Source organism: Carettochelys insculpta, chromosome 4 (genome assembly GCF_033958435.1).
Source record: "Carettochelys insculpta isolate YL-2023 chromosome 4, ASM3395843v1, whole genome shotgun sequence".
Classification (NCBI taxonomy): Eukaryota; Metazoa; Chordata; order Testudines; family Carettochelyidae; genus Carettochelys; species Carettochelys insculpta.
In genome coordinates, this window is record NC_134140.1 from 101,009,380 (window position 1) to 101,021,694 (window position 12,315).

The 12,315-nt window shown below is 36.1% G+C and overlaps 1 protein-coding gene across 12 annotated transcripts in view; it reads right to left on the reverse strand.

The window, feature by feature from the left end:
- BLTP1 (bridge-like lipid transfer protein family member 1) overlaps positions 1-12,315 on the reverse strand; it is a 206,547-nt gene that overhangs the window by 35,363 nt on the left and 158,869 nt on the right. For 7 of the 12 annotated variants that reach the window (XM_074993360.1, XM_074993362.1, XM_074993359.1 and 4 more), the window contains 8 exons: positions 10,935-11,058; positions 9,720-9,829; positions 8,458-8,548; positions 7,797-7,859; positions 5,604-5,848; positions 4,622-4,837; positions 2,797-2,977; positions 1,615-1,804 (listed from right to left, as the gene is read on the reverse strand). In XM_074993360.1, coding sequence (XP_074849461.1) covers positions 1,615-1,804; positions 2,797-2,977; positions 4,622-4,837; positions 5,604-5,848; positions 7,797-7,859; positions 8,458-8,548; positions 9,720-9,829; positions 10,935-11,058 — 1,220 coding nt within the window. The remainder of the gene's footprint in view (positions 1-1,614; positions 1,805-2,796; positions 2,978-4,621; positions 4,838-5,603; positions 5,849-7,796; positions 7,860-8,457; positions 8,549-9,719; positions 9,830-10,934; positions 11,059-12,315) is intronic. The other 5 variants (XM_074993365.1, XM_074993368.1, XM_074993364.1 and 2 more) reach the window with 3 other exon arrangements.

Sequence of the window (12,315 nt, forward strand, 5' to 3'; positions counted from 1 at the left end):
GTAGGGAAGAGATAAAAATAAAAACACTGGAGGAGATTTAGGCAAGAATTAAAAAGTAAAGAGCAGAAAGAGAATTTACTAACAAGTTCAAAAGAAAAAAATATGACATAAGACAGAAACTGAGGCAAACAACAAAATGAAATGTCATCAATACAGAGAGCCACAAAAATGAAAGATGTGGGGAAGACCACACAATAACAGTGATTAAAACCCAGGGATAATGAGGAAAGTGCTAAAATACATTGCTCTCTGTGTAGGTCTCCACAGCAAAGTTATTTCAAAATAAACTATCCTAGCATAATTAATAATCATAATAAATAATTCTGAAACAGCGGTTGGCTTATTCGCAATTGGTAAATCTCACTCTATGAATAATAGTGACTTTTTTGAAATAAGCCATAGTGCATCCATAGCTAAGTGCTATTTCAAAATGCATTTGTGTGTAGCTGTGTTATTTCTAAATAAGCTATTTTGGAATAGCTCTTCTGTTATGTAATATGCCAACAGACCTGTCTGCTGGCCTAGAGGCTTTAAGAGCAGCCTGCAGGCATCACAGAGCAAGAGAGGTAATTTCTAGTCCTGTGGTTCTCACCCCTATAGTACAGCTTATTACAGCATTGGACCCTGTAAACATAAACATGAAATAGCCATATCCCCTGACACTTGCATTTAGGGCAACCTTGGCTTCAGCCCCATTGGGAACACTAAAAGTGGCATTGAGCCAGCATGAGCATACCCAGTAAACAGCTAAAGAGGGAGAAAATGACTGCAATATGCTGCCCCTAGCTGAGTTTCAACTGTGGATTCTCAACCTCAGGAGCGCCCTGGACTTTTCCTCCACGTGGAGCAATGTTCACCACAGCCCAGATGTGAGGCACTATGGGACAGGAACTCCTTGTGGCAGAAAGGGACATAAGCATACCAAATAGCTAGTGTCCACATATAGCTATATATCTAGATCTAGATCTATTCCTGTAGCACTCTGTTTATCACTGTGTACCTTGTGAATTATTTGCAGTAACTTGAAGTAGATAAGCTTAATAAAGTACTCTTATCCCTAATCAGCTCTGTGTTGAGGCGAAACCCATAGATCTTGTCGGGCGTTGGCCCTGTGAGTTGACATCTTCCAGAATAGATTATTTTGAAATAAAGCTGCTGTGTAGACATACTCTCTCAGAGTTCACATCTATTAATATGAACTTCTTTCAGTGTTTATTGTTTCCAGCTTTTTTATTTTTATTATTAACATCTAAACTCTGAGGAAGCGAGAAGTGAGATAACAATCCTCTGGAAGTGGGAGAGAAATTTACATACCTCTAGATCTGGCACTCCAACCTTCCAGGTGGTATTTGGCCATTATTATGTTGTTATGCTACGTGCATGATATATTTTGAGAATTATTAACAGAAAATCTCAAAATGAAGCATTAAAAGCAGTTAGAATTCACCAATTTCACATGGGCTTCTGTAGTCAGGTTTCTTTTCCACCACTATTTAGACATTTAATGAACATTTTGTGATTCCACTAATGCATGGATCTAAAGTTAGTAGATCATATGGTGCAGAGGGAAAAGAATATCAAAATTATATTTAAAAGGGCATTTTCTACAAGTACCTGATGGAATAGGTGGGGGTTGGGGCAGAAGTAAGGTATTAGTCTTGCTGTAGGTAGTATTAGATAAAGGAGATGTGGCAGTATCTTTCATACCATACAACTTGGACTCTTTGGAAAGGGTTCTTGGCAAAGAGGATCCCCGCGACGTATTTGGTGATTCAGTCTTCAAAGTTTTAGAGTTATAGTGTAACTGCAATGAAAAAAAAATTTACTTCACAGGAGGGAGCTCTCTCACTAAACCTCTTCACAGTTCAGTTGTCTCCAGATGTTCTTTGCACTTTATAAGAAGCACTGATCTGAAAACATTCTAAATAAAAACACTGGAATCATTTTTTTCTCCAAGGAGTCATAATTTTGTAAGCAAAAATAAATTATGAAACTCCACACACAAAACAAAATTAAATCACAAACATACTGAGGCACAGTGGCATTTAATAGCATACAGGACACAAGTCCCTCATATTTGTGGCAGACAGCCTCTTTCACCCAGAGCTTCTGCTCTCCCTGGAGAAATACACAACCCCCGGCCAATGATTACTTGTATCTCTTATGTAGTTGTGGGTTTATGTTTTTGGTGCTTTGGTACAGACTATTCATTATTACACATTGGCTGTGCCTAGACTAGCCCCAAACTTCAAAGGGGGCATGGTAATTAGGGTGTCGGGAGATTACTAATGAAGTGCTGTGGTGCATATGCAGAACTTCATTAGTCAAAATCTCCCCCGCGGCAACTTCGAAGTGTGAAGTGTGAAAATTTTGAGGAGTAAAGGGACTTTGACCTCTGGGTGGAAAACCTGAATCAGAGGGTCAATGTTTTTTATGGACATGTAGTAATTTGATACACGAACTTTCAAATTCTTGGCTTCTAGTTTTTTGCCCAGATAAGATCTCATTATAATACTTATTAGGCTCTTTTAACAGCATGGAATATGTCAGTCATACATTTGCATTGTTCCTCTTATGTATACTCATACACCATAAACATCTCTAAAATTTTGCTGTACATATTATATTTCCCACATACAAAACAGCTGGCATCATGATTGATACAGGCACTACACAACACTTACACTACACTTCATGTTGTAAGGACAAAAGATAGTCTAACGGAAACCAGGACGTTTTTTCTAGTCAGATTTAGTTGAAGTGCAAAACTAATGTTTCCTAGTCCCCCAATTTTACCTTTACATCTACACCAGGAATATAAAATACTGTCGTTTCCAGGTCACTAGGCTTTGTCTGTAGAGATGATGGAACTTTCTTGCCAGCAAGTAAATGAGTAGTAGATGCATAGTTAGTTTGAAATTTCTTCTTTTTTGAAGGAGACTCTTGATCTAAACTTCTGGAACTTCGATCATAACTCCTACAAATAATAACATACAACAAGTCTTCATACAGACCTAAATTCTATAACATGCAGCACGTTTTTCAATATTTACACTTAGGGGGTTTCTTTTTAAAAATTACACTGTAATTTCACAATGTGTAGTAGAAGCCTTTCCACACCTTTTATTTTTCTTTGCCCATCACACCTCTATTTCCTTGACCTTTTAATCCCCCATTGCCCTTTTCCCATCTCCCTCTGCATAGCTTTTGCCAAAACACGTTATTAGTGTTATTTGAGGATTTTAAACTTACAACAAACCTTTTTTAAAAAGACTAAAGTAGTGAACTGCCCCTTGCCATCATTTACGTATAGTAACTGGGTATCATTTATTCTTTTGATGTCCTCCCCCCACACACCAAATTCAATATATTCAGCAAAATAATAAAGCAATATTAAAAACCAAAATTATAGCTTTCATTAAAGAAAAGTATTTCTGCTCTTTCCCACATCCCATGTAAAAAGTCATTCAGAAATTCAACAGTATGATCACATTTCCTGATATATATTCTTGTTCAGAAATGCCCCCACAGCTGTATGTTGGGAGGTCACTTAGAAGTGAGATAGCACAACAAGAAAGTGTCTCAGGACTGCCCAATACGAGACAGCCACAGACTGATACTCATCTTCAGGTTCCTCCCTTTGGAAATTATCAAAGTAAGGAAAATAAAGATCTGATATTACATACATATCCAGCATGATTTAAAATATGGGAAAGGTAAGAATGAATTTGCAAATCCTACAAGCTAAGTGTTGCTAAAACTAGGTTATAATTAACACTGTGTTACAGTTCAAAGAAGAAATTAAAAAGTGAAAGTGTATTTGGTTCATAGTGAATAATAAAAACAGGAAACGTGCTACCAAAGCATATTTGCAGAATGGAAAGAAGGATTCAAAAAAAAAAAGAAAAAGAAAAAGAAACCAGGATGAAATTGTGGCCTGCTGAAGTCAATGGCAAAGATCCATTGTTTTAAAGGAGTCAGGATTTCACTTTAAGTAGTATAAAAACAGTTATTGGAGAGTGAACTGAAAGACAGTGAGTAAAATGAAAAAATGTTGGAATTGAATATCAAGAGATCACACAGCATTAGCTCAGTGTGCATCAACTCTGCAGTAGATTTCAAAGTTTGAGACAGTGTATTCAGGCATTTATTTGGAAAGTAAAAATGAATCCAATTGCCTTAAAAGCTTAACATCCCCATTTATAAGAGGACAGGTAGAAGGAAACAGGTGTACAGTCATTTATTGATATCCGGCTAATTAGACTCCATCCTTTGTGAAAGCAGACCTTCACACTTTCCCAGAACAAAGTTACTGTAATTCTATCATAATTAAATGTGTTGCACTCTATGACAATGTATGTCAACAATACAAATTGCTGACCAACAACAGGTTAAAATGGTAGGAATTATCATAGTTTCTGTGCTTTTCAAATGGGTCAACACACAGTAGCCTTTAAGTATTGTTTGGTGAACTGCAAGATCCCAGCTGGTGGAAATCACTAAGTTGTCTTATTTATGACTGTTAAGTTAATGTCAAACACAGAAAGAGTGGTACAATACACTACTATGCTACTTTGTATTATGATCTAGTAATATTATTGTCTATCAATAGATCTCTCACCTTCTTAAGCTTATTTCATCATGTTCTTGCTGAAGCATTGTTGGATGCAGCACACATTTTCCACAATCAATTTCAACTCTGATATCAAGTTCAAAATCAATATTTCTCTCTGTGGTGGTGCCAGTCATATTTCTGTTGGCAGGAGTTGCTGGCCAGCGGTCAGCAAACAGCTGGTGGACTGCAGCAAAGCCTGTTGCTTTCTTACGAGAGGTAGTCCTGCAGGGAGCAAAATAATTGCCCAGTAGATAGTAGCACTGTGACAAGCTTCCTTCTGAATTATCTACTAATGTATTTGCTGACAAGTCAGTTACTAAGTACTGGTAACATTTTAGAAAGTTTTCTCTCAGAAAGAGATGATACGGTAAGCTTTCAGAGATGCACACTGCTATGATGGTCCACCTTCCACTAAGGTAATATTAAATTTTAGTCTGCACTGCATTGCTCTGCACTGCATTCTGGTTATGTTGTATACGGTAGACATAGTCCTGTCTCAGACAGCAATATTCTAAGACCATGAGCTACAAACAAGTGATATGGAAGAGGGAGACAAATAAATACAACACATTTGGTTATGTATATATTATTTTAATACATATTACCTCTCAGTCACTTCATAATGGTCTCTCTCTCTCTCTCTCTCTCTCTCTCTCTCTCTCACTATATATATGCCTAGCCATAAGGTACATTGAAGAATTATATGATAAATAATCATCATGAACCTTTAAATCTCTTAAATCTCTGCCCAATAACTGAGATTTATTTAATATTCCAAAACCTAAAAGCCTTCCAACAACTGCCACTAAAAAAAGTCAACTTAAAAAGTATATAATTCCCCCTTCCTAGTCTAGAACTGCACCTGGTGAAGGCCAGGTCAGGTAAGATTCAAACTTGGCTCAGCAGAAAGCTATCCTAGACCTAAGACATGAGTTTAAAGATCATTTTCAAATTGCCTTAATAAAATATTTTTAAACAAATTACTTACTGAGGTCTTCTGTAAAAATAAGCCTTTTCCCTCTCATGGTCTTCTTCCTTCTCAGAGTCTTCACTGGTTGAAGATAAACTATCATCCCGCCGTCCCTCTTCAGGCTGGAAGGGAATGTGTGATGAGAAGGCTACTGGAGTTTTGGGTGAACTGAATACTGAGCATGATCCTTCACTAGTGGATGAGTAATGAGATGGACCATCAATGGTTACTGACAAAAGGTCCAGTTCTGTCTCCTCTGGAAACTGATTGTGAAAAGACAAAAAAGATATTAAAAGTTCACAGTTACTGTTTTTACAATGCAAAAATTAAGATATCTTGGGGAAAACACAAGAGTGTTTTTAAAAAACTCTCAATGATCAGGTTCCTTATTTTGAACAGACAGAAGTGTAAGATTAAGGAATGTATGAAATGAATCATGTAACAATACATAGATGAATAAATTTGGAGGGAAAACAGTACCATACTTTCATCATTGCCTTTGTGATTGACTAGAATTTGTTAGTGAGACAGTTAAACAGCATCAAGCTCTAATAAAAACTTACATTATGACAGGCCATCACCACAAGAAAGAACATTTAACTGAATGAAGATAAATTTTACAAGTACAGAACAAAGGACACAGAAAGAATCATCATAGCCAGCTGTAAATGAGCGAAATGCACAAGAATCTGCTAGTGAATGAAAATGCATGCAAAGTACTAGTACAGAATGTACAGTATTCTCATATATTATACTCTTCTTTTTAGAATGTTGGATAAAAGTGACTCCACACACACAGTTGTCAAGCACTAACATCTGTACATGCAGCAGGTGCTAGACTCTGACCACACGAATGAAGCAACAGTGGTATAAAACTGTGTGGGGAATGTTTCTGCATTCCAATGGGCACTGGGGTGCAAGAGCCTTTGATAATTCGTTGCATGTTTTCTTTATGATCTTGGACGGATCCAACACCTGATGTGGAAAACTGATAGAAATGGATATTACAAATGAATGGAACCTTTTGATACGTTCTTTTGAAAATTATATAGAAACAGAAAATCACAAGTTTAGCTTTCCTTTAGTTCTTAGTGCTTAGACATCACTACTCTAAGGAGTAGTGCTTAGACATCACTACTCTAAGGAGACCTGGAAAAGCATTCTAAATCATAAGTGTTATAAAAGGAGAATAGAAGAAAGGTGGGAAGGAAAAATTAGATGATTGCCTTTTAAAAGATGTATTTAGTTTCTTCCATTCTCGAGTACCTTTTTAAAATTAAAAGGGTTTGTGATGTTTTGGGTTTTTTGTTTTATTTTGTTTTTAAAGTAGGCAAGTTGTCTGGGCACTAATTTTGACAAACTGGTTATCCTGCTACCTTTTAATAAGCTACAGGTTGAACCTCCCCAGTCTGGCAACATCTGTGGTCTGGCATGATTTTAGTTAGCCAGATGTCTACTTTTCATGGGTGTGGCCAACTTTCCCATAGTCTCATAAAGTTTGTTTACAGCTACCAGTCCTGGCTCTCAGTGTCCTGTGCTGTGATTTAGCTGTACTTTACCCTAAATGTCTTCTAAGAGCCCAGTAATCAGTGGAAGTGTTGGTAATGCTGCCAGACAACACAGACCTCCTGTACTAAGCAAATTCTCTGGTTCGGCAATGGTCAGGTCCCGAGGATGCTGTACTACAGAGGCTCAACCTCCACCTTACACAGCTTTACTAGATACAGGAATTCTAATAGCAAATTATTATGCTTGATGGCTTCTCACCTTGCAATTATATTCTATCACTGTTGATGCCTACACTCTTGGGGTACACTGTAAAAGATTAAGACAATTGCATGGTACTGAGCACTTTCTACAATGTGCTCTGAGTATCAGAATAGAGCTTGGCTTGCTTTATTCTCACCTTCAGAATTTATATCATCCTTGACCTGGGCCTCTGTAAATACACTAACAATATATGTAATTACTAACAGAAGAAAAACTGCAATATGTAACCTATATGGGAATGCGAGCATCTCTGAGAATTCAACTTATGTCTAGCTGTAACTTATCACATGTTTAAACTTACTTTAAATGTTTTTTTAAAAACTGATATACATTCTGCCTAGTGGAGTTTGAAAGACAGATGAGTAACTGAAGAGCAGCTTCCAGTGAGGTGAATTAGTGCTATGGGAAAGTTTTTTTTTTTTTTCTTCTTTTTACAAGTACCTGAAAATACCCTTCCCCTGGACAGCTGGCTTGTTGTGTAATGCCCAAAACTGTTTTATTCAACTTAATTAAAAATGAAAAAGAAAAAATAAAATTAAAACAAGTTCCAGAGCTTGACTCATTCAAAACTAACATCAATAAAACATGTAGGAGGGATGAGGGGGTGGAGAATATTGCAAAAGGAAAAAAACTGGTATTTGACTAATACATTTTAAACATAACAAATGGAAACGTGTGCCCGACTACAGCAAACTCAGAAAATGTTCTTTTTTCATTAATAACCATTTCCAAAATGCTAAACAAGGCTGAACATATATAAATTAGTATATGAGTATTGTACACATCTATAAAATACCAATAAATAGGTTAATGATGTGTATTATTTTTGCACATGCCAGATTCTAGTCTCAGGATACATGAAAATGTACTTTGCTAAAAATACAAACTAATCTATTTTAAAAAGTAAATTAAAATTCTTTAGTTTTTCTTGTTACGTTTATTCATTTCTGTGTTAAGACAAAGACTACGAAGAAGCACTGGCGATTCAAATCTCTGTAAGTATATTTAACTCAGGTATTTCCAAGGTGCTACCAGTCAATATGGTATCTGATCTACTATAGCATGGTATACTAATTAAACTGGTATGCTGGGTATGCCTTACAGGGTCTTGTATGTTGAAGGTTACTCTGGGTCCAGGAGATGCTGCACCTACACGGATTTCTGGGAGTTCTTCACTGTCTCCTAGTCGAGAGCTATGAGCAAAAAGAGTAAGAATAAATAAGCTCTTACAGTTTTGAATGTAACGCAGGATGTATTTGCCATGTAAACATTAAATAACGAAAGAAAAGGTCTTGAAATAAAAACAGAATGGAACAGTCAGTGCTTAATATTTAAAATTAAAAAAAAAAAAAAAGATGAGGTTTCAAGTGACTTTGCCCAGTGGTTCAAGTCTGGGAGGTGGATGTCGGCGCAGTTTTGTTTTTTTCACTCTTTTGAAGTGCAGGCCAAGCAGCAGAAAGACAGTGACAAACACAAAATGTGCATAACTTGTCACATGGAACCAAGTACAATGGGCAGATTACATATGTTCACATAATTCAAATACAATCTTCCAGAACTAATGAAATCATGATGAAATAACTGAAGACCAAATTTACTTCTATTCACAACTTAAGAACTCTCTAGCTTTCGAAAAAAAACTTAAGCATTTCTTGGTAGGTTAGACAGCTGAATAAAACTGCATAACACAACATTTTATTAATCTTCCAACAGAATAACTAATTATCTGAAGACAATTTTATTGAAAGGTGAAGTGAAAGGCTTTTTCCTTGCCAAGATTTGATTTATAGCCTGCACAGTTGCACTCCTTTTGTGGTAGGTATCATTTGTGCTAATTAGTTCAGAAGAAACATTAACCTGTATATCCTGCAATCTTGCCAGGCAAGTGAAAGAGGAATTCTCTTTGATCCATTCTGTTTATCACCATTTGTAATTTGGAACAAATATTTTCTTACTTTTTGGGATCTGCATTTAAACTGATGGTCTAATTTTTCCACCATTTTGTCTTTATTAATGCCATAACATTTGAGCACTATGACTACCCATAGCAAATATCTGTAATCAGCAAACTTTCTGAGAAATGTAGACAACAGTTATCAGAAGTTAGACAAAACAAATTTGGAATCTCTACGTTAAGCTGTTTTGGAGACATGATATATAAAAAAACAGATACATCACAAAAACTAAGAAATTTCACTTGTCAAACCTCCCAGCTTTCTACATTTTCTCAAATCTGCCCTAAAAATATACCCATTGCCTCGGGCAAAAGACCGTATGAAGCTCTACTATTAACATTCTCATTGTTACAGTCTAACTTCTTTACAGATTCTCCACATGCATAACCATTTACCAAAAGCATTCTACCTTGCTCTGTCCATTCTTTTTAGAGGTGGTCTTCCAGATGCTGAAATAGTTTTAGAACGATTATAGCTGGGTTTGTAACCTAGGCCCCATTTGTCCTTCAGAGAAGCAGCCTATCAAAAGAAAAATATATCTAAGGTGTTGATGATAATAATGACAATTACACATACACATAGCAATGTTCTCTGCTTAAAAATATTTTATTTTACAGCTACAACCAACAAATATAAAAAAGGTTTAATAATAATTATAGTTTGTAGTATAGTTCCAGGAACCCCTTTGCAAGTATTTGCCTAAAGCCTTCATTTTGACCGGTCTCTGAACAATTCACTCATCTTTCACATTTGCTGGCATCTGCACTTCCTTGCTGTCAGGAGAACAGGTTGTCTCTTACCTGAAGTAGTTTGCTATCTGCCTACTGTAATTAATGTCCTCTCTTCATATGATACTGCTGCAACTGCATTCAGGAGAGGAGCATGAGCGAGAGCCTGCTCATGTAAGAAGCTGTCAGCCAAACACTCTCCCTTGCTTTGGAATAGAATAATATCTTGGTCCAGAAGAGCTCAAATGTATTGATCATCAGCAACCGCTAGAAATATGCTTTTGCCATGCTTTATGGTAGCAGATGACACAATGAGAGCATGCATTTGTGGGTAAGCACTTGTTTGGGCTGCACCTTAATTTTTGTTTGGGTATTTTCTCTTGATTGCTTCTTTTCAATCTTTAATACTGTTGTATTCTGATTCATAAAAAACGCATCTCAATTTCAGAATAATCAATTTCTTTTAGCACACATAATAAATCCAGTAAAATAAACCAGCCAAATAGCATGTAACAGAGATTTTGCTAGATAATCAAGCAAACTTATCACATCTGGATTCTTCTTGCCCAGTAAGACAATCTTTTAGGATTACCACCAGCTATTAAAAAGTTAAAATAAAGATATCTTAACAGTTTTTTTGCCTAAAGATTTGTCACAGAAAAACAAAAATTCATCGAATATGCGGTTCTATTAAAATTCTGTTTGTTTTTTTTAATCTCCAGTAGCATAGAAAAATCTGTTCTCCCAGAAAACTAAACTATTTGTTTAGTGTATTTTATAGTCCTTTTACCTTTCTTTTTCAGGTATCTTCCTTTTATTTATTTAAATATGTGGAACAGAAATTTGTAAGTAAAAACACTTAAGAACTTGCTAGTGAGCTTTAGACAATTGCTTACCCTCATGCTGGACCTACGTAGTTTTTTACGAACATCTCGGCGAATATCATTCACAGCTACTGACTCCAGCTGTTGGTAGCGTTGAATTTCTTGGTTTATGGTTCCTTCACTTGCACCTAGTTTTCTGGAAACAATTTAGGATAGTGTGTTTTCCAGATGGAATGAGTAACGAGTGAGCTTAAACACTACTTTCAGCATTTCTTTTATCAACAAAAACTTATACTGTGTTCCATGTAAGAATCCTAAAGCCTTCCAATCAGTTTCTTAGTTTTCGGGAGTTACCAGTACCATCTTTTCCATATATAGCTTTGAGGGTCCACCATAATTTCACTAAACAACTTTTGTCGATACTGTAACTTCTTAAAATCCTGTATCCTTGCAAAAGATTTTTACCTCCGAGTCACATATTCAGAAAACAGAATAAGGTGTGTGTAACAAAATGTACAAGATGTCAAGTATTATATCATGATACCAACAAAGTTGGAGAGAGACAGCTGTTTCCAAGCAACTCCCTATGAAAAGAAGGCTCCTAAAGAGAGCAAAGATTCCCAGCTGAAACAAAGGTGGCCCAAAATTAGAATTTCAAGTAATTTGCTTGTTTCTTAGTTCACAAAAAGCAATCCAAGTGTGGAATCCACTTGTAGAGATGAGATGCTATAGACTGAACTAGGGAAATTTCCAGGAGGAAAAAGCCTCCCACAATGGCAGACCAGCCTAGTCAGACCCTGAATGTGGAAGGCAGAAGAAACTCTCCTATAGGAACAATGAACATACACAAGTTCAGAAGGGAAACTCACTCTGATAGTTATTTATAGAGAATGTTTGTATATCCAAGAGTTCGGCTACAAATGGCCTGCGACTGACGGCAGCTGATAATCTTGACAAAATCTAAAACAGCAAAGTCTGTCCATTCTTCTTTATTATTTATTGTTTAGCAACAGATATGCTTTATCCAGGTGATCCCACTATTTACTGAGCTTGATCTAGCATTTCAAATGCCAAAAACACAAATAAAATGTTTTCATAGCTGACTCTTGTCTTGAACACTTTCAGGTTATATTTTTACTTTTCCGTTTGAGTGTGGTTTTTATATATATATATATATATATATATATATATATATATATATATACATATACACACACACACACACACAATAAAAACATTGTATAAAAGCCATAAAATAGTTCCTTTTGAGAGGTTTCTTCTTCCTACAGTGAACAGAATTTCATTCCAGCTGCAAAGCAGTGCCATTCTAGCAAGTTACAATCATATAGCTGGTAAAAGAATTTCTAAAACTCATCATGTAATTATGGCTTATCACGATTTGTAACGGCAGACATGTTGCCATCAATGTGAAGCAAAACCAGAAGTGAAAGAT